This window comes from Chelonia mydas, chromosome 8, assembly GCF_015237465.2.
Source record: "Chelonia mydas isolate rCheMyd1 chromosome 8, rCheMyd1.pri.v2, whole genome shotgun sequence".
Taxonomy (NCBI): domain Eukaryota; kingdom Metazoa; phylum Chordata; order Testudines; family Cheloniidae; genus Chelonia; species Chelonia mydas.
In genome coordinates, this window is record NC_057854.1 from 53,972,628 (window position 1) to 53,995,512 (window position 22,885).

Below are 22,885 nucleotides of genomic sequence, written 5' to 3' on the forward strand. Positions count from 1 at the left end.
CACCAGTGAGACTCCATTGACTTCAGTGGATTTACATAATTGTAACTGAGAACAGAATTGGGTTTAGGGTGCTCATTCTGATTCACAGGCTGTGAGTGCCTTCTCCAGGTCCATTTTAAGAATGGGGTGACCTGGGGAGGAAGTTATGGAATCTAACTGCAGGGTTATGGGTTCCCTGATATTTTGAAGCCCTCTTATTTTTCTAAGATTGTCACCTGGCAGAACTCTCAAAATGCTGGATTTCTGAATGGTTGGCCTTCCTGTTGGAACATCCCATGGAAGAGTTCAACCTGTGTGGTCTCTCTTAACTATAATAGAAAACACAAAATAATGTAATGGTTGATTATCAGTTGCTCCCTATTATTGAAGGGTTGATTCCGGCTGTCTTAGGGGACAAGAAGGTGGCGGTAGCATATGGCTCAGCTTTGCTTTGTGGTTCTGGGCTGGTCCCTACACCTACACAATTCACAAGATGATACTTTAATGCTGTAATTAAACCTTTTGAACCTAAGATGCAGAGTTAATTTCGGGACTTAAATCTTGATCTTTGAAATAGATATTTTAGAAGCTATTAACTAATTCTTAGGGCAGTAGCTGTTCTGGGGCAGCTAATAAAACTAATCTCTGGATCTAGTCTCTTTAGAAGTAATAAAACTAAATTATTGAATGGACCTCTTTTGAAATCTGTGTGTCTTCAAAGTGAATGAGTCAAACTAAAGACAAGCCAACTGATTGCAGTTGAATGGGTGGGAGGGGCAAAGTCCTTTTGCTTTGAACTAGTTAAGGTATAAAGACAGAGCTAACTGGCAAAAGTCTATTCAAGAGCAGAGAGAGGCCCCAGATAGAGTGAAAGGTACTGATAGTGCCACTGAATAAGGGAGCTCACGATGTAATTACTAAGTTCAGCATCCTTTGGGGAATAATTGTAATAAAACTAGCACTGTTATGCTAAATTTTAGAAAGGGGAATTAAAGAAAAAATGAGGCTAGTCAAAAAGACCCTAAAATCAAAATTAAGGAAATCAAAATCCTTAGTCAGCATGGATGCTACGTAACCATACCATAACAGTCATAGAAGGCATGCATACCCCAAGTGAAAATGGGAAGCGGGAGGGCAAGAAGAAAAACATTATAATTAAGTAGGAAGTTTCACAAGGTTATTCAAACTGAATAATCCTTTAGAAAATGGAAATCAAACCTGAGGAAAGCCAATAAAAAAGAATATAAAGTATGGCATATAAAATGGAAATTAGAAGGGTGTTTTAGAAGCAAACAGCCAAAGACATACCCCACCCCAACCCCCTGCCAGCTTTGTAAGTTTATCAAAAAGCAAGAAGCTCACTAGGGAATTGGTAGGTCTGCTAGACTACCAGGGAATTAGGGGAGCAATTAAGGAAGATGAGGACTTTTCAAAGATTTTAACGATTTCTTTGCCGTGGTTTTCACCACAGCGAATGTGTTTGTCCTTGCTGCTGATTGGAGTATTAATCATTACTTGAATGAGGAGGAAAAAATCCCAGAGGAGGTGTACAGAGAAGGAAACAGTATGTTGGAAGTTACTCTTTAAATGGGTACTTGTATCAGAGGCCGGTTTGGGTCTCAAACCATGAATAAGCTCTCCCCCTCCCCCCCCCCTGAACTCAACTTTGCAAGTAAAAGGAGGAACTGCTTGCTTCACCACGAGAAAGCTTTTTCTTTTTCAGTAGTATGCTATCCCATGAAGATGTCTTTTAATATTATAATATATTTGTGTCGGACTCGACAATAGGATGTTCTTTTGTGATGGAGGAGGAAATCTGGTGTGGATGCCTTAGTGATATCTTACCTTGCTTTAGTGGGGCGGGGGAGAGGATGGAGAACCCAGTTCTTCCTCAAAAAGGAGGGAGGAGGAGGAGAAATGAGTAAAGTTCCCTTTCTCTCTCTCCTCCTAGAAATACACACCTGGCTATTCCTTCTTAGGTCAGTAATGAGATGAGGAGAGGGTTGGTGGACTGTTGGCTCTCTTGTTGTTTTCTGGGGAAATGCTCTCTAAAAATCTGAGCAATTTTTAGGTTATTAGATTTTTGAGAGAAAAAGAACCTTATCGCAAAGAACAAGAGACCCAGAAGTTCAGGAAATTTGTTCAAGCCTTGCGCGGTTCCAAAGTCTGAACAGTCACTGCACATCTAGGGCTAAATCCTTGGTCTGGTTAAATCTGCTTGCTACTCTGGCAGCACAAAGCAGACTTAAAGCTGGTTTATGACATCAGCTCAGTCCTCCCACTGCACAGAGGAATCTTCCAGTGCCCCAAAACTGGCCATTCCCTCACAGTCCAACATGTATGGGGTATAACTAGGAGAAAAGGGGGTATAGCCAGAGCATTGCTGTACTTCTGCAGTCCATGGCTATTGGAATGCCCCCTGGAGGCTGTTGCAGCCAGCACAACTAAGAGCAGCCCTGAGGCCACTCTGCATCGGTCATTGGCACCAGCCTGGCTGTTCAAGGATCAGAGCGCTACAAAGACTTAGAGCCATGTTTGTGCTGTTCTTCCCCGAGTTGTGCTGGTGGCAGAAGGGACAGTCCTGAGGATCTGGCCTGCAGTATCTAGTACTTTGTTTTATAAAGTGCTTTGGGATATCCAGGGTATGAAAGGCACTATATAAAACCAGATTGTAACCTGGTCCAAATGCATGCACAAGAAGCATACTGAGCAATAGGGAAACTAAAAGCATGTGTGTACAGAGTAGGGTAAAACATTGCTGCAAAATAGAAAGCAGTGGGGGCTAAGCATCAAGGCCTAAAAAATGAAAGAGGATAAATCAGAAAGGGAGGGAAGAGTATCTGGAAGAGAGACACTGAGGGAAAGGGTGGGGCTCATAACTGAAGATAACAAAGATGGCTAGTAAGTAGCAGAGATTTGTGCTACAGAACATCAGATGAAAAGGGAGAGCAAGAACCAAATGAAACTAAGGCGGGAGGATGGAGATGTTTAAATGCTGGATTTATTTTTTAAACTTCTCCCAAAAGACAACAGGTAGCACAACTAAGAAACACTAACAAATATGACTATAAAAGTTTTTTTTTTTTTAACCTGAGAATGAAAAGCAAACAAGATGGTGCATGTGTATGTAATTCCTGGCTCACTTAGATTTGACTGAAACAAAAAGCTGAAGAATCTGTAAATCCCTGTCAGGTGTGATTCTGTCTGTGACGTCTAGCCAAGGTATCACTCCAGTTATATCAATATCTCACAAGAGCTGAAATCCACTAATTTGACCAAAGACATTTAAAAAGGAAAATCTGTCAATCAGTTTGGAGTTTCACAAAACTGTTGACTTTTTTATGAGAGAAATATTTTATCCTCTTTTGAAAACAATTGTTTTTTTATGAAGAAATTACTGAGAGTGGAGCATGTGCGTGACAGCGTGTTCGTTTTTGCTTTGTGTTGTGATGTAACAGTGGTGTCGTGGCGACCACTGTTATAGTGATGTAAAGGTTTCCAGGTTATATTAGCCTCCTGTTTTCATTCAGCCATCATATTCCAGAAAATACTAATTTTGGGGTAGTTGGATTTTTCCTGTCATGGAGGAGGATACTGGTCTCCCAGCAATGTAAATTGAGAGGAGCTCCACTGTTGTCAATTGAGTTACCTATCATCACAAAGAAAAGTCATTGTTACATTTCAGTTTATCTGCTAAAAGTCTGCAAAGTATAAACAAACTTTTAAAATGGTGCAAATGAGAGGAGAATCAGGCCTTTGGACTCTAGTCAAGGAAAGTTTTTTTGGGAAGTTTGAGCAGAACATTTAATCCATTTGTGAATATAAGGAGAGAGAATTTTTTTATTATTTTTTATTTTATTTTTTTGCTCCCTTCTTTTGAACAGCTCTACAGCCTAAGAGGCTGGGGACTGTGTGCTAAAATCTGACATGGAAATAGCCCTAATTGTGGGGAAGTGCTTTAGAGCTTTTGGCTTTGATTTGACCCAATTATGAGCCTTAGAAAATCATGTACAGATCATGCACTTTAGATCTGTCTTTAAAGCTTGTAAAGGCTGCAGCTGAGAGAGGATTTGCTGTAAATGCATGCATGCATGGCCAATTAGGTAGTAAAAAGTAGTGAGAGATACTTCTGTGAAGAGGTGGGGACACCTGGAGCTGTAGAAAGGGCTGCAGACCTTGTAAGTTTCATAGGAGTGAGGGAAGATTCTTAAACACTCTGTAATATCTCAGCCACTGTGCACAAGGGCTCCTAGGAGCTCTTGCCTCTGCTCTTACAGATATTGTAAGTCCCAACAGGACAGAAGAGCGGTTCTGTGGGTCTTGTAAGGAGTGGAGGAAGTGAGAGAGGATTCCTGTGCACTTTGTCATGTGCATCAGAAAGAGTTCCACTCTGACACACCTTAGCGGCTGCATAGTTTATATGGCTCACAGGAGAGGGACTTCATCCTGGGTACCTCCTAAAGTGCATAGACTAGAATAATCCAGTGTTTCTAGAGAAACCATTCCAGATTATGAAGTTTACCAATGTTGTTTCCCCCTTTTGTGTGTGTGTGTGTTGTTTTTGCAAGCAGCATTGTTTCAAAGTCCTGGCAAGTGAAATTCCTTATACAGTAGTACGAGGTGCTACACATGCAGGAAAAGTATATCCTATTATATTGTGTACACTGAGACACAGTGCATGCCCATGTAACTGTAGTCTCTGTCACATAAATGTGAACAAGTGGTAGTGTTAAGGTTGCATGTTCATTCTTAACCTTGGTATTTCCTGATTTAGAGCTCTTAACTATGCAACCTTAATGTTCTGGTAACATAGTTTTGTGTAGGGAATATATACTGTATTTCCTTTGGCATTTTACAATCATGCTGGGGAATTCTTTAATGACTTGAAGGCTTCTGCTACCTACTAGCTTCACAAGAAGGGTTGATCTGGTCAGGGCTAGTTTTAGGGGCAGGTGAGTTGGGAAGTTGCCCTGTATGCCAGCTTTTGGGCGAGGGGGTGCCACACTGCTTTTTTCTTTTTGCTCCATTGTTGTCCGGGAGTGACGACTCCAATATGTTTTTCTGCCATGGCTGGCAAAGCCCTTAGGCCTAGCCCTGAATCTAGTGGGTTCATAGGACCTAGTTTTTCCCAGGTGTAGTCATTTAAATCTCACCAATTGATTGTAAAGTGGGTATAAAACCTACTGTGATGGGTTGGATCACAGAAACCCCCTTGGGACTGCCACCTGATGTGCCAAGACTACTTCTGCCCCTGCTTTCCCTGCCAGCTTGAGACTACAGCACCCTGTCTTGCTGAGCCAGACACGCCAGTCTGCTCCAACACAGACCCAGGGTCTGAACTACGTGCCCCAAAGCTGCAAACTTAGCTGAAAGTAACTTAAGAAGTGTTCCTGCCTTTAACACTCAGATGCCCAACTCCCAAAGGGGTCCAAACCCCAAATAAATCCCTGTTTCCCTGTATAAAGCTTATACAGGGTAAACTCATAAATTGTTCGCCCTCTGTAACACTGATAAAGAGATATGCACAGCTGTTTGCCCCCCCTCCCCCAGGTATTAATACATACTCTGGGTTAATTAATAAGTAAAAAGTGATTTTATTAAATACAGAAAGTAGGATTTAAGTGGTTCCAAATAATAGCAGACAGAACAAAGTGAATTACCAAGTAAAATAAAACAGAACACGCAAGTCTATGTCTAATACAGTAAGAAACTGAATACAGATAAAATCTCACCCTCAGAGATGTTTCAGTAAGTTTCTTTCACAGACTGGACACCTTCCTAGTCTGGGCACAATCCTTTCCCCTGGTACAGCCCTTGTTCCAGCTCAGGTGGTAGCTAAGGGATTTCTCATGATGGCCGCCCACTTTGTTCTGTTCCACCCCCTATATGGCTTTGGCACAAGGCGGGAATCCTTTGTCTCTCTGGGTCCGCCCTCCTTCTAAATGGAAAAGCACCAGGTTTAAGATGGATTTCAGTACCAGGTGACATCGTCACATTTCCTGTGAGACTCCAAGTCTTCATTCCTCCTAGCCTGACTCACAGGAAGGCCTGCCTGCAAACAGAGCTATCCACAGTCATTTGTCCTGGCTGATGGGAGCCATCAAGATTCCCAGCCACCATTAATGGCCCACACTTTGCATAATTACAATAGGCCCTCAGAGTTATATTTCATATTTCAAGTTTCAGATACAAGAGTGATACATTTATACAAATAGGATGACCACACTCCATAGATTATAAGCTTTGTAATGATACCTTACAAGAGACTTTTTGCATGAAGCATATTCCAGTTACATTATATTCACGCCCATTAGCATATTTTTATAAAATCATATAGAGTGCAATGTCACACCTACCATTCTGCTCTGGTAGCATTTTACCCTCAGCTTGCACAGGTGTAAATGACTCAGCAAGGAAGGTTCCAGGCATTGGAGAATCAGCCCCATAGTTGGTAGTACAGTGCTCACTGTCTGGAATTGAAATGCTGGAAGCAGTTTTTTTGCCTTTCCTGTAAGCTAATTTTCATTTTGATGAATACACTTAGTGGCCTGAGAATCATGTAATTTTTGATCCCAGCAGTTTTTTTTCCAATCGATCCATTGTGGGTGTACTGGATGTCTTTCATTTGAAAGATAATTGTCCGAGCTGATGAGTATTCACTCTGGATGACATAGGGCCTAATTCTCTATTGCGCTGTGTGACGGATTCGGTCACAGAAACTCCCCTCGAGACTGTCACTTGATGAGCTGGGATACCACTGAGAACAACCCTCCTGCTGGAACAGGCGCCCCTCAACTCCTGTCTTGCTGAGTTAGACACTCCAGTTAGTTCCAGCACAGACCCAGAAGTTGGGCCACGCCTCTCTGCAGTTCACTGAAACTGAGATTCACTCAGCCCAGGGGCTTCTCAGTTAACAGGGACTTTCCCAGCACCCAGTGTTCAGCCTTTCTGGGAACCTGAACCCCAAATAAATCCTTTTTACTCTGTATAAAGCTTATACAGGGTAAATTCATAAATTGTCCATCCTCTATAACACTGATAGAGATGCATAGGTGTTCACTCCCCCAGGTATTAATCACTTACTCTGATTCTATTAATAAACAAAAGTGATTTTATTAAGTATAAAAAGTAGGATTTAAGTGGTTTCAAGTAATAACAGACAGAACAAAGTAAGTCACCAAGCAAAGTAAAGCAAAAACACGCAAGTCTAAGCCTAATACATTAAGAAACTGATTACAGGTAATATCTCACCCTCAGAGATGTCTGAAAGAAGCTTATTGGAACTAAACTCCTTCCTAGTCTGGGCCCAATCCTTTCCCCTGGTACAGTCCTTGTTAGTTCCAGCAGACATCTCAGGTGGTAAGCAGGGGTTTTCTCATGACTGGCAGCCCCTTTTGTCCTGCTCCACCCCCTTTTATAGCTTTGGCACAAGGCAGGAATCTTTTGTCTGTGCTTGTCCCTACCCCCGCCGCATCAATGGAAAAGTACAAGAATTAAGATGGATTCCAGTATCATGTGACATGGTCACACGTCACTATAAGACGCCTAGTCTCCATTCTTTGGTTAAAAGAAAAGGAGTACTTGTGGCACCTTAGGGACTAACCAATTTATTTGAGCACAAGCTTTCGTTTGGTTGGCCCACGTGTACACAGGAAGGCTTGCAGATAAATAAACAATTTACAACCAATTGTCCTAGTCAATGGGAGCCATCAAGATTCAAAACCACCATTGATGGCCCACACTTTGCACATAATTACAATAGGACCTCAAAGTTATATTTCGTATTTCTAGCTTCAGATACAAGAATGATACATGCATACAAATAGGAGGAATATATTCAGTAGGTTATAACCTTTGTTATGATACCTTACAATAGACCTTTTGCATAATGCATATTCCAGTTACATCATATTCACACTCATGAGCATATTTCCATAAAACATATGGAGTGCTAAAATCTGGCATGGAAATAGCTGATTTTTACTGGGACGCTGCTGCCAGCCAGGGTCCCAGCCGCCGACCCCACTCAGCCTGCTGCCTGCCTGGGTGAACAGAAGCCCCGGCCGGCAGCAGGCTGAGTGGGGCCAGCAGCCGGGACCCCAGCTGGCAGGAGTAGGCGGACAGAACCCCAGACCAGCAGCGGGCTGAGCCGCCCAGCCCGTTGCCGCCGGTCTGGGGTTCTGTCCGCCACCCCGCTCAGCCCACTGCTGGTCTGGGGTTCCAGCCGCTGGCCCCTTGCCAGCTGGGGTCCCGGCCATCAGTCCCACTCAGCCTGCTGCCGGCCTGGGATACCAGCCGCCGGCCCTGCTCACCTCGCTGCTGGTCCAGGGTTCCAGCCGCCCGGCCCCCTGCCAGCCGGGGTCCTGGCCGCCGGCCCACTTAGCCCGCTGCCAGTCTGAGGTTCCGTCAGGGGGCCCCTGTAAATGTAAAATTTATTACTGGCACAGGAAGCCTTAAATTAATGAAGACTTGGCGTGCCACTTCTCAAAGGTTGCCAACCCCTGATCTACTGCCTAGAGTCTGGCTACCTTGTTCCTTTTTCCCTTGCTCTCCTGGACATTCTTCGGCTAGAGGCTGATCATTCTGGTCCCTGAAGATGGTCCTCTTTCCTCTCCTGTTAGGCAGGAGTGGCCCCTGTTAGTCAGCAAAGTTGGTTCCTCCTTGTTTTCAGGTACTGTTATAGGTGTTTTGACTTGTCTTTTCAATGAAGAACCTGGATGCTAGCTATAGCAACAACTAAAAATGAGGAGGGGTCAGCACTATGTAACTCTCTCAGTTCTCTGTGGACCATCCGTAAGTGCTCCATGAACCACACCAGTGATCCATGGTTCACAGCGTCGGAACTTTCCAGGGTTAACTATATTTTAAAGTGTCACACAGTGAAAAGGTTGAGTTTGTATTCACAAGTGGATTTATGGTTCATTCTCCTTGCAAGGGTGAAAGAATGCAAAGAGAGAGGCATTAGCAGAAACATATATAATGTATATAGCAGAAGTGGCAGAAACACGTCTTGTCTTCACTAGAAAATATTATCGTGTTTGAACACAATTATGGAAAGTCAAATTAGTTAACACATTGCTGACCCTGGCTGACCAGCCAGTATAGATCATGGCAAATCTTGTTTAACTAATAATCATTAAACCTTGCTGGAACTACAAAATAATAATTGTAGTAACCCAAGCTGCAGCTGGCTCAGAATAGTTATTCTTTTCTGTATTACCATCAGTCCCTGAGATCTTTATGGATCATCCTTTATATTAATCAGAGCCTGGATCCTCTTGGTATTGTATATGCATTCTGATCTCCACTCCTCACCTTGGATAGGTTGTCAGATACCACAATGATGGGGACTTATAATTTCCTAGATAGGCAGAAGAGAAATCTTCCCTGTGCCACTTTATAGGTGGCCATGAGCATCTCTCTGTATTGAACTTCAGTGTTCATATACCAGGTAGGTCTTTACATACCTAAATTTAGCAGACGCTGACTGTGTGGTAACTAGAGGGCTAAAATAAAATGAGTTTATTTTTCTATTTTTAAAATTAATTGCAAGAACAACATTTACAATTGTTTCTACTAACCTCTAAATTTACATACTAGAGTACAGGATAAAAATGGGCACCTGTGTTAGATTTCTAGCCTGTACAGTGGCCATGATTAAAATGTTTCCTTCCTCTTGAAAAATTCTACTAGTTTGAGAGAGATTCCCTGTACTTAATGTGGGGAATACCACTGGAACCCATCATCTCGCAAAACAGAAGTTTAAGGGTGAGAATTTTAAAGCTGGCTAGAGGATTTGGACACTCAGTTTTTAACTAGGAATCCAAATCCCTTAGTTGGCTTTAAAATCCATTTTAAAGTGTGATCATTGTTAGATGATATAACTGATATAAGAGTGGTGGATAGAGGGTGTAATCCCACCAGGCGTTGAGCTCCCTCAATTCCATTGACTTCAGGATCTAGGACGCAATTCAGCAAAATACTTATGCGTGGGCTTAAGTTCCATTGGGTGTTAAGCACATAATTAACTTTAAGCACGTATTTAAATTCTTTACTAAATTGGGGCCTTAGGTAGGGACAAATGTAAGATCAAATGAGTTGGTTGTTCCAGGCTCCATGTTACATTTTGATTAGGCTTGGCCACGGTCGTTTTAATTTTTTCATAGCTACTAAACTAGTTTGGGGAAGTAACTTTAAAAACTAAAAAGAATTATTTAAAATGATTTAAGGAGATAGATAAACAAAAGTCTAATTAAAGTCTCAGTTCTGATCAAGTAAACATTAAAGATTTCCAGATAAGACTATTGTATTTTTATCTTGTTTTCCATTTTCCCTCTTCCCTACAAAGCGATAACTCTTATTGTGGAATGTAACTTCTTCCTCCAAGCTGATCTTGACACTTCCCCTCAGGGTCAGCTGACTGAGAGTACTAGGGAACAAATATACTCTGTCCTATTCCCTACTTCCCTTTGGCTGCACACACTTCACCTCCAAGACTCACTCAGAAATCTACTGCTTTGAAAATGTATTTAAATATGAGTAAATTTAGTGCCTATGACAGTGAGAGATGGATGATGCTGGAAAGAGCTGGATGTCTATACCTCAATATTCCCAGCCTCATCAGGGAAAGAAACAGGTTGGCAGAGAAGGGGGTTGGTATGATATGTACATGCTCTTACGTGCTAACCTAAATAGCGGTTGTGTCTGATAATAAGCCTGCCAAGATCTGACATACTTCGACTCTGTGAAATTACAGGTTCAAATCTAGGAGAGTCCAGTTAATCCTTCATCTTTGCAAAGTAGATAAATTTAGTTCTATGCAGATTATTGTGTGGTGTTGGTTTTTTTTGAATCAGTCCTTAAAAGAGTTTCTGTCTGTTTTGCATTGATATTCGATCCCATGACACTGTGCTGCCCTTGACCAAAAGTTTCCCTTTCCCGCACTGTTATGAAGTGTTCTGTCTGCAGTGGTATGGGTTGCTGCCTGGCACCCCAGAGGTGGCTGTATTTCTGTGAAGCAATTTACAGTTCTTCAGGATGCAAGATGATGTATAAATGCAAACTGCTGTTATAAAAAGCAAGCCATAATAATTTGGTAAACAAAGAAAAGGCTCAATGCATACTTGAATATTATCCTCCCTTCTACTGGTTGATTTATTTAGGTATGGTTTGTTTGTTTGTTTAGAAATTATATCCATGCCAATTACTGAAGCATCTTGGCACATTACATAATTAAAAATAACAATTTACAAAATAATCAGCTTTGTGAGCCCTTTACAGTTTAATTGAAGAACCCCTTCCACACTTCTAGAATGTCCATCCTGACCCTTGCTAATAAGTAAATCCATGGATCTGTCAAAATCATGACCAAATAAATAATGGCCAGTTGAATCAATTACAAGGGTGGCTGTCTGTCTCACCTGCTATCTGGATGTGGAAGTGCTGACTGACATTCCTGCCTAACCGCCCCCCCACCCCATTTCTTTCAGATATTGGCAACCAGTAGGATTCACAGACATGCACAGGAGGAGGGATTACACGCATGAAGTGAGCTGTAGCTCACGAAAGCTTATGCTCAAATAAATTTGTTAGTCTCTAAGGTGCCACAAGTACTCCTTTTCTTTTTGCAAATACAGACTAACACAGCTGCTACTCTGAACCCTATTTTGAGTGCAAAGTGCTGAGCTTGGCTTTCACTGGCCAGGCAATCACAAAGGCCCCAGTCTTTGTCACTGGGAATCAATGGGGAGTTTTGTCACTGATTTAAATAGGAGAAAGATACGGTCAAATATGGGTTGCTTTCTTCTTTTTTGTATCAACTTGTTGCCAGTTTCTTGCAATGAAAACACGATGGATTAGAAGTAATTGCCTCTTTGGTGACTGCTAACTCTGGTGCTGGAACATCATACCTCAGTGTACCGTCAACTGGACAGTTGACCAAGAACTCATCTTTTTGATAATAGATAATTGTCCAGACTTGGTGTTTTACTCTTGGCAGCATGAATCCTCCCCTCTTCACTTGGTAACCTGTTATATTTTGCTTCTTAATTAGCCAATTTTTTAGAACCGGTTTATAAAATTGCTGATTTCAGTTTTATGTATTCAACACAGATCCAGGTGTTTGCATGTAGAAAATTTTGAATGTGAAAAATTATGTGCCAGTTTCAGCATGCAAAATTTTAGGTGCAATTTTATAGGCTAGCTGAGCTGAAAACATAGTTCTAAATTTGTAGGATACCAGACTTAGTAGTCACTTATAACACACAGAGAGACATTATCTGATATAGCACAGAACATATCCTGGATCATTTTGGTATTACACAACCAAAAAATAAACACACACACAGCCTGAAAAATAGTCAAATCAGTTCAACCATGGCAATACATTTCAGTCTTAGTTTCATAGCTTAAAATAATGTTCCTTGTTTCCTGTTGTTAGCAGCTGCAAGTGATAGTCTCCATGAGTTAGCACCATGCTTGCCCTAACAGTTAATAACATCAATATGTATAAGTAAGTCTACTGGTAGTTAGAGCAGGGGTCGGTGCGCCTTTATTCCGTGTTTGGCTCTGTTACTGTCTCACTGAGTGATCCTGTGACATTGATTTCTGTGTGCTTCAGTTTATTGATCTGAAAAAGGGTTACTAATACTATACTATTTACTTGCCTCACTGAGATGGTCTGAAGAGAACTTAATTAGTGTCAGTAAAGTACTTTGAGATCTTTAGATGAGGCACATTCGTGTCTGTGCCTATTATTTATACAGTGGCAAGGTTCAGAGTGGATATCTGATTGAATGTGGAGGTTGAGGTGGCTTGGACCCACAAGTTCAAATAAATTTGTTAGTCTCTAAGGTGCCACAAGTACTCCTTTTCTTTTTGCGAATACAGACTAACACAGCTGCTACTCTGAAACCTGTCATTATGAAGAATAGTAAGTTGTGTTTGTACAGTGCCCACCACAAGGGGTTCCCAGTTCATGACTAGTGCTCTTAGGTGCTATGATAATACAAATCGTAAAAAAGAATAACTGTGCAGGGGTTTCTAGTCTATGTAGAGAAGATGGTGAGGGTAATTAGGGCTTTGTGGCATATAATGGAATGGTAGGTACAGGCCAGTGTTGTTTATGGATTGTATGTAGAGGATAAGATGTGAAAATGTTGTGTTTTCTTGGTTAATAGTAGGAAGGTGGCTTACAAAGAGAAGGTGAACTGGAAGAGCTAGAACTGATCTTTGGGGTAGATGGCTCTTACATGCGGTATTGGGTGGCTGGTGTTCATTAGTGTGCCAGGCATGGGTAAATAGAATGAGAGTGAGTGGCTTGTATTGCAAAGGTTGAAGATGTACAGTGCGTAACAGTAAAGGTTTTATATCATTGGGAGGGGCATAGATGGTATGGATGATATACTAACAATAGTTTGAGCTATCCTGAGCCATACTTTCGAACTTCTGGAGATATTTAATGTGCAATCTTAGCTTTGACCATCCTAATTTTTGATTATTAGTTTTTTAAACTAGAACACTCTGTTAGTTTTCCCCCCTTATGTCACTGATATATATTCACAACCAGAACTCTGCAGCCTACTTGATTTTTTGACACTTAAAAAAATGTGGCCTTTTTCGTTTAAAAAAACAACCCATGTTTGTGAATTGCTTGTGACACTTTCATGTACATTACTGATTTTAAAAATGGACTAAGAACTAATGTGATGAGAGCCTCCAAAAGGACTCCAGGTAATTTTTTGCCATCTCATAATTTGAAAACAATTTGGCCAAAAAGCTCCAAGTTTGGCTTAATTTTCTGTCGTCCATGAGGTTTCTGCATCTCCTTGTGTCCAGAGAGCTGAACTGTGTATCACATCATCCTGAGTGAGACTGTCATCTTTTCAAGGCAGTGATCCTGCCATTTTATACTTGTTCTGTAAAGTGCATTTTACACTTATTGAGTTGGGTAAGTAAATAATACTGCAGGATTCCCATGAACATAGCTAGAATCACCACTGAAAAACTTTGAGTTTTCTTAATAGGAAAAAAAGAACCTCTCTTGTTTGATTGGAAACTCCTGAGTCTCATTTTGCTGAAGTGAGAATGTGTTATGTTTAAGTCTTTTAAGTGAAGTTTTCAGAAAGTTATGATCTTCAGTTCTGCCATCAGATCAGTGCACTATTAAACCCATTTTGAATGTTTCAATTCTGAATGGTTTTCAATTCTAAAGGCTTTTAGAATATTGAGGTACCATTTTTGTGCTTCTGAAAGATAAACTTACTCCTCTATTGGTATTGCAGCTTTACATGTTAATGCCTGGCTGGAGTCACTCTGATTAGATTATTCAAAGAAGTCTACGCAAGTGGATAATAGCAGTTTATTTAACCCTCCCCCTTCACCACTCCCCTCTCTTTGTCTCTTATAGTTAAGGGGGGTGGGGGAATTACTTTGGTACCTAGTATATGTCAGGAAACTAAGATAAACTTCAGAGGCTTAGCACAATGTTGAAGGGTCTTTAAGCACTGAAAGATTATTTTATAATAACTTTTTATATATGGTGGAGCTTAGAAAGGGGAGTTTAAATTCATAAGCATAAACAGGAAAACCTTACATCACTGTGTGTGCGTGCGGGGGAGGAGTCTCTCTCTCTCTCTCTCTCTCCCCCGGCACACCACTCACAGTTCTTTGTGGTCATGAATTGACTGCAGAACCCAAGCAATAGAGGCAGAGTGGTGTCTACTGAGTTGAGAAAGTATGTGAGAGGATTGTAAAAGCTATTTGCTTCAGAACAGGATCCATCATGCCCCGTCGATGTCCTGAAGAGGAAACTGAGAATGAAATTGCTTTGGAAAGCTAAAATGGTAACTAGAGCTCCCTGACTTCTCTAAAGACTTCCTAGATGGAGAATCCCTATTTCAGGACTGGATTGTATTCTTTCTGAGTGAATCTGGCACACTGATGACATATTTGTGTGCAACTTTTTGTGTCTGCAATCTCTTGAGACCCACTTTTAAAGTCTCTTTCTCATTGTTCCTTATTATTACCTCTCAGTGTGCATTACTGCTTTTAAAATGATGCTTATCTGCAAAGTAATTGACTTTCTGTGTCTGTTTGTGGAGTGGCACAGAAGAGGGAAACATTTGAGAAAGGGAAGTTAGATGAGTCCTTGAGGATGAATTCAGGATTTTTTTTTTCCTGGCTCAGTAATAGTGGTTTGTCTTTGTTTTTATATTTTGTTCTTTAGATTAGGAAATATAAAATGGAGAATTATTTCAGGTTATGTTTCAATTAAAGTTTTAGTGTGATGATATGGTGCTGCTTCTGCTTTCTGATATTCGTAACTTTCCTAGTCTTAGCCCTGTGAAGTTTTTGTAGCCTGAAATAATATTAAAAAGCAAAACAGAAGTGCTTTTAGTCCGTCACGTCAAAAGAAATAGACAACTGTATTTTAAATAATTTTTTAGTTTCTAAGTTTAAATGATCTCAGCCTATGTAATTCCTCTGTTTTAAAGTATAATTCCTTCCATAAAGAAAAACCAAAGAGATTAATTGCTTTTAAAAATGTTTACTAATCAGAATGGAATCATTTCCTTCAAAAAAGACAACAAAACTATTTAAAATATGTGCAAGTCTAGGAAAAAGAACTAAATGGAAAGTCAGGGTATCCTGATACCATAGGAAATGGCAGCTTGCCAAGAGTATCTCAGCATTCCCTCAATCGAAGAGTGTCCTGTAATGCTTTGATTCTTCTATTTACTTTATACAGCCCATCTTGTGCGCTGAGCTCTGCAATAAGGAGTATAGCAGCTGGTACAGATTGTGGTTAGCAGAGAAGGGGGGAAAAGTACCTTTTTTTTTTTTCCTTTCTCTTTTTTTTTTCTCCCCTTCCATGGCAGAGCTCAATTCAGGACGGGGGTGAAGAGGTAGAGGAAGGAGCTGTTTACCATGTCACCCTCAAAAGAGTGCAGATTCAACAGGCTGCCAATAAAGGAGCAAGATGGCTAGGGGTGAGTAAAACCGGCACAGTGGCATCTTGAGAAATTACTTGTAGACTTTGGAGCCGTGGTCCAAAGAGCTGAATTCCACGGCATAGTTATGTTATTAACTTTTAGCAGAGACTGGTTTTAACATTAAAGAACAACTCTGTATCTGCATTACCTGAAAAAAGTTCTGTTGTGTTCAACTCTTAATTTTCTGGATGATATATAAAACTAGGATTTGATCAGTTGCGGTCATGGATCTCATAGTACTTTTTGCAGGTGTAAGGATTTTAGTCCAGGGTCTGATCCTGAAAATTACTGAGCACTCGCAATCATTTCACTAAGAGTGGTATCCCTCAGGATCAGGCCCCTGGACCTGGACACACTCTAACTATAGTACCTACATTCTGCCTACCTGAGAACCCAGTCCAGCACCCTTTGAAGTCAATGGAAAAACTCCCATTAATTACAATGGGAGCAGAACTGGGCTATAATTCCACTGCTTTTTCAGTTGCATACACCTTTCATCTTCCCTTTCTGTCCTACACAGCTGTGCAGTGTTGCTGTGTGCTGTTACACAAGTGCAGTGTTTCATCCCAAAGACAGGTGGTGCCTTAGTGGTGGGTGAAACAAGGCCTGTATAGAAGGCCAAATACTGCAAGGTGCTGTGGGCTCTAAACTACCATAAGTTCAGACCCTTCATTGGCATCAAATGCCATCACTCCATTAAAGCCAATGGAACTATGTCAGTACACTGCTTGAGGATCTGGCCCATATTTTTATCTATTTGTAAAGTTCCTTCAGAATGAAAGGCACAATACACATTCTAGATCAGTTTTATTTACCAGTTTTTGAAAAACATCTTTCCTCAATCCATATAAGGTCAATAATTTAAAGACTCTTAGGGCTACCTTGAGATTTAAATCAAATAGATTTCTTGTCAAGTATCATGGCGTAAAGCAACATGCGAGACAGCAGTACTGAAAACACAGTCTAGAAAGATAAGCAAACTTTGCCCTGCATACAGATAGTGTTCAGAATTTCCCTTTTCCCTATTTCCAAGAAGTACACAGAGTTCTAAACAGAACAGATTATTTCAAATCTGCTTCCTTTGATGAGTGGCAGATTTCCCATCTCTGCCTCCTGTTTATAGCAGGGTTAGGGGGAAAATATCTGAATGTATTTTGAGCTCCTGTTAATTGCACAGATGGTAGTTTTGCCACAGGTCAAAACCATTTGGAGTGAGATTGTGTCCCACAGATGTAGTCACCACAGTTGAAGCGCTCTTCAGATTGGAGTCCCGACTGTTCAGTAGTGCCCATGTATGGGGCGCTCAGACCTGTAATCAGTGCACAGGTGTCCATGGTACAGAGACCACCACCACAACTGGCAGGAGATGGTATACTACTTTGATTATAGGGAGAGGTCAAGGACTGAAGCATCATGGAAAATGAGCTATTCTTTTATTGCGGGATAGAACTGGTCCCTCCAGGTCAGGATTGAGGTATATTTGTGGGCAGGGAGGCCGCATGTTAGAAAGTCTGCAGCTGTTCTGTTCATAAATGGATAAAATCAGTCTCCTGGGCTGTCAGGCTGGCACCTTTTCTGAGCAATAATCCTGCACAATTATTTTAAAATCAGAACAGTCTCACAGCCTGTTTGTTCCCTGTAAGCACTTCAGAACTTAAAATATTTTAAGTCCTTTACGTGGATGGAGCCTGAGCCTGCTCTTGCTGTTGACTTCAGTGGGAACATTACTGGTCCCCTGATCAATAAACAGCCCTTATGCTGGAGCACTGGTAATTAATGTGCACTCCATCAGCAATTCTGCCGTGAAAAGCAGAACTGTTTTTTACAAGTGTCATGAGTTTTGTTTTGCTTTACTTTGAAATCTGGAGCTGATGTGGTTTTATTACTCTACGTGTTTAACTTTTTCAGTGGTTTGTATAAAATGAATTACTTCCAAAAACCCACTGGGTTTCCCAGTGTTGGAGTTCTCTTTCTTTCTAATGAGTGAGTCCTACATGTGTGGGTTGCTGATTCAGGGCCAAACTGAAGACAATGGGAGAGTAATGCATACATATCCAGCAGCAGGATGTGGGCTTTAGTCTGGAAAATAAAGGAACTCTTTATGATTAAATGATTTTTCCTTTAAAAAAGTCAAGTTGGAGAGTGTCTAGGCTCCCTGGAACTACCAATGCAAATCCTGTAAAGGTCTACTCAGCCCTTCATCCTCCTAAGAAATAGAAATTGGGTTCCTTGTAGTTTATTGCAGTGGGGTAGGTATCTTTCCTTTGTGACTTTAAAAACTGAAGGCCTGTCTACTGTGCATGGATATTAAATATCCTGTGGCATTTTTCATCAGAGTAGTGGTTTGACCCAGTGACCCCAAAGTAGCTGTTTTTCAGTGGTGCTGTGTGTATAAAGTGCTTTGTAATCCTTTTAGATGACAGGCACTAGGTAAAAATGTACATTATTGTTTACCATGTTGAAGAGAGCGCTGCAGAATTCATTCTGAAAATGTCAGTGAATTAGAAATCTGCTTGTTTATTTCAATTATATCAGAATTTTACGCTTAACAAAGTACCATTGAATATTGACAGGCTTGAAATCTTGGACAAATTCATCTCTATTGTAATGACACAAAAGACAACAGAGTGAGACTGTGTATGAATCTAGTCCATTCTGTCTGTTTCAGCCTTTCATATTTAAACTTCTTTTTTTAAACAAAATTCCCCACCCTAAGAGAGCATCCAAAGACACCCATCCCACTGGACCCATTACAACTGAGCGGTCTGCAAAAAGGTCAGTCATAGGGTATCAGTTAAGCATCTTAACACTTTGAATCCCTATAACTCTAACTAATTTGTGGTGTTTCAAATTTTTGTGATAATAATAATAATAAAAAAGATTCTTTGGCTGAGGCCATGTGAGCAAAGGTCTGCCAAGAGTCAAATGCTTGTAGCAGTAATAAACCTTTGTGAAAACAGGAGTCTGGTATATAAACAGCCAACCACTCAGCTTTTGTTTTAGCAGAAGGCTGTGTTTAAGAAGGTATCCTTCACCAGAGGCAATGTTATGAAAGCTAGCTGTAATACGATAAACCCCCATAAGATCATCAGTTTGATTCACTGGATTTAGTTTTAAGTGGTTTAAAAACTTGTTGTTGTGAATTATTTCTGTTACCATAATGCCAAGGAACCCTAGTCATGGACCAGGATCCTGTTGTGCTAGACGCTATAGAAACACCTGCTCCTGCCCCAAAGAGCTTTCAGTCTATATATAAGACAACAGTTGGATACAGGCAGATGGGAGGACTACAAGGAAACAATGAGACCATATTGGTCCACATGATATGCAGTACTCTCTGCATACGAGCAGCTTAACTGTTTTATGGATGTTTGTGGGTAGCTCCTCCCAGGCATGAGGGGCAGCATGGGAAAGCACGAAGGTGCTTGTTTGAAAATGTAACAATTGGGCTGTGGAGGCTGGTGTCATGGGCCGATGGGAGGTGGGAGTCAACCTCTCAATAGTCAATGAGAGATGATGGGTGGAGTGGGGACGGGCTGTTGAAGGACCTTCAAAGTAAAGACAAGTAGCTATGTTTGATGCAATAGAGGAGAGTGTGCCAATGGATGGAGGTAGAGAGAGAGGACCTATTCAAAGTGACAGTCTAGAAAAATGATCTTTGCAGTAGCATTCTGAATGGGTCTGAATGGGGTAAGATTACATTTGTCAACACTGGAGAAAAGGATGCTGCAGTAACCGAGATGCAATATGATGAGAGCCTGGATGAGAGTTTTATCTGTGTTCTGGATAGGAAAGCTTATATCTTAAAGATGTTATACAGAAAGAATCTGCAAAATTTACACTTAGCCTGGAAGTCAAGATGTGAAGAGGCAGAGAGAAGTCCAAGCTGAAAATGACACTCAGGTTACAGGCCTGCATGTCAGGCAGGATGGTGATATTGTTCACAGAGATTGAAAAAGGAGGTAGCAGGGTGGACTTGGAGGGGAGAGGAGATTAAGAACACTGTTTTAGTCATGTTGAATTTGAGCTGATTCCTAGAGATCCACATGATTTTAGTTTGGGCAGAAGGAGGCGCTCTGGAGTAGAAAGGTAGATCTGAAAGCTGTAAGCATAGAGATGGTAGTTGAGTTTGTGTTTGCAGAGGAGATTACCCAGAGATAAGGTTTGGAGAGGGGGTGAGGAGGATTGGTTGATGGAGGGATTAAAGGTAGGAGGACAGAGTCAAGAAGAAGAGTATGGTTGGTGGTGTTGAACGCAGCTGAGAGGTCAAGGAGGATGAGGATGGAGTACTGGTTCTGAGCTATGGCTAAGAAGAGGTCATTGGAGACTTTGACGAGAGTGGTTTTAGTGGAGTGCAAGGGGTGGAAGCCAGATTGGAGAGGCCTAGGGTGGAAGTGGAAGAGAGGAATGCCAGACAGCAACTGTAAACAACACATTCAATGAGCTTAGAGATGAAAGGGAGGTGAAATAGTACTTAGAGAGGCAAGTGGAGTCAAGGGTGGGTTTTTTGTGATAGCAGAGACTAAAGCATGCTTGTATTGCCAGCTGAAAGAGCCGGACAAGAGTGAGAGGTTAAGGGGAAGAGTAAGGGAGAGGACAAGAGTGGTGTGAAGACCAGGAGGTGGGATAGGGTTTCTAGGGCAAGTAGAGGTGTTAGAGGAGGAGAGCAGGTGAGAAGCTTCTGTGTCTGTGATGGGGAGAAGAAGGAGATAGAGTTGTGGGGATGGGGAAGGAAAAGCAAGCCGCAGGGGAGAGGAGGAAGCTCCCATTGTATTTTGTCAGTTTTCTTTTCCGAGAAAGAAGTGGAGGCTGGAGAAGGGGAGGGTTTGAGGAGTGAGTGAAAGGTGGTGAAAAGGTGACTGGGATTGCGGGTGTGTGATCCAGTTAAGTTGGAGAAGTAGAGTTACTTACCTAGGAAGATGGCAGAACTGAAGGAGAAGAGAACAGAATTTTGTAGTGGAGGAAGTTGACCTGACACAGGATTTCCGCCAGAGTCATTCTGCAGCACGAGAGCCGAAGCAAATGAAGTGGATATTGGGGTGAGGCTGGGCTGGTGGTTGGTAGGGCAGACTTTGCAATGGGAGAGAAGGGCAAAAGAGTCAAGAGTGGAGGAGAGTGAAGTGTGGAGAGAATCAACAACCATATAAATGAAAGAAAGGGGAGGGAGGAGAAGTCTGAGAGCAAATGAGAAATCAGCAATGCTAATGGACTGAAAGTAAAGGCTGAGTGACCGGCATAGTGTGGGGGACTGATGGGCAGTGCTGAAAGGCACGAGGTAATGGCAGAGAGGGGGAAATCAGCAACAGGCATAGGCACCGATTCCGTGGGTATTCTGGGGCTGGAGCATCCACGGGGAAAATTGTGGGTGCTGAGCACCCACCGGCAGACCCCATCAGCTCCCCCCAGTGTTTCCCGCTGGCCGACAGGCCCCACAAATCAGTGCCTCTCTCCCCCTCCCTGTGCCTCTCACCCAGTGCAATCAGCTGTTTTGCAGCGTGCAAGGAGGGAGGGGAAGGAGGAAAGGGGGGGTGGAACTGGGTGGGAAGAGGTGGGGTGGAGGTGGAGCTTTGGGGGAAGGGGTGGAGTGGGGGTGGGGCCTGAAGCAGAGTACCGCCTGGCACTGTGGAAAGTTGGCGCCTGTGGCACCAGAGACAAGAGACAGAGCTGTGCTTGGGGAAGACCAAGTCAAGTGATGGGCTCTTTTGGTAAGTGGGAGAACCGAGCCAGGGCTGCAGGTTAAATGAAGACATGCAGGCCAGGAAATGTGCAGCTAAGGGGTCAGGTGGGGCATTAACGTGGAGCTGAAGTTATCGAGGATGAGTGTGGCAGACAAGAGAGAGCTAGAAACTGAAATCAGAGAGGAAGGCTGATGGGGAGGAGTGAGTTGAGTGGATGGTAGATGACAGCAACATGGAGGGACAGAGGAGAGATGACTCTGCAGTGCTGTTCAAAAGAGAAGAAAAAGGGGGATGGGGGAGGAGGGACAGGTTGGAAGTGGTAGGAATGGGAAAGGAGAAGCCTGACATCTCTGCCATGGTCTGATCTAGGCAGGGAGTGTGAGAGAAGGAGAGGCCTCTGTAAGAGAGGGCAGTTGCAGAGTCCCCTGACAGAGGATGGGGTTGAGGTCTCTGAGAGCCAGGGGCTGGAGGGAGTGAGATGTGAAGAGGTTGTGGATGACTTATCTTTTTAGACATGGAGTAGGCTTTCCAGAGACATCAAGGGAAAGGAGGGGATGGGCATGAGGCTCAGAATGGTGTCACGAGAGGGGTGGAGATGGATTTGGGAGTTGGAGAGGGCAGGGTTGAATGAAGGGCCAGAGTTGGGACAAATGTCACCAGAGGTGAAGAGGAGGAGGCGTGGAGATGGACTTGTGCTGAGGGGAGGAGAAAGGATGCGGGGCGGGGGGGAAGAGGAGCAGGTAGAACTGTAGTGGGGTGAAGGTAATAAGGATAGGGAAATGGAGCCAGTGGGGGGACATGGAGAGGAGAACGGATGCTATGATGCAAAAGAGAGGCATGATGAGAATCATGGCTGAGTGGCAGATGATCAAGATTATAAAAATAAAGTTTGAAAAATGTTGTGAAGTTTTACTTCTAGAAGGCAGCTGGAGTGTGTTGTTTCACCCTGCCAGAGAGGGGGAAGGGGAGGGCCATGCTCCGACCTGGAAAGATCTGGTTAGGAGGGAAACATCTTGGAACAGAAGTGTGTCTCTGGTGCTTAAAGAAGATAGAAACCATGTGAAGCTGATTTCCTGCACCTTACAAATGATAGCTAAGCTTTGAGAGACAACTTTCAAATAATAATTTCTCCATTTCTTGATGGGAGATACAGACTAGTGTACTGTAATAGCGGTTCTTACAAAGGATCTCAGATATGCCTTAAGAAGACTGGGAACCTGCTAAATAAATAACTGA

General features: G+C 42.2%; 1 protein-coding gene across 14 annotated transcripts in view; it reads left to right on the top strand.

Annotated features, from left to right (window-relative positions):
* RGL1 (ral guanine nucleotide dissociation stimulator like 1) overlaps positions 1-22,885 on the top strand; it is a 158,178-nt gene that overhangs the window by 34,522 nt on the left and 100,771 nt on the right. For 7 of the 14 annotated variants that reach the window (XM_043521182.1, XM_043521181.1, XM_043521189.1 and 4 more), the window contains one exon: positions 15,858-15,968. The exons of 4 other annotated variants lie outside the window; for them this stretch is intronic. In XM_043521182.1, the coding sequence (XP_043377117.1) occupies positions 15,858-15,968 (111 nt within the window). Of the gene's footprint in view, positions 1-14,607; positions 14,823-15,857; positions 15,969-22,885 lie in introns of those variants that run through there. 3 more of the 14 variants (XM_007061131.4, XM_043521190.1, XM_037906301.2) reach the window with 3 other exon arrangements.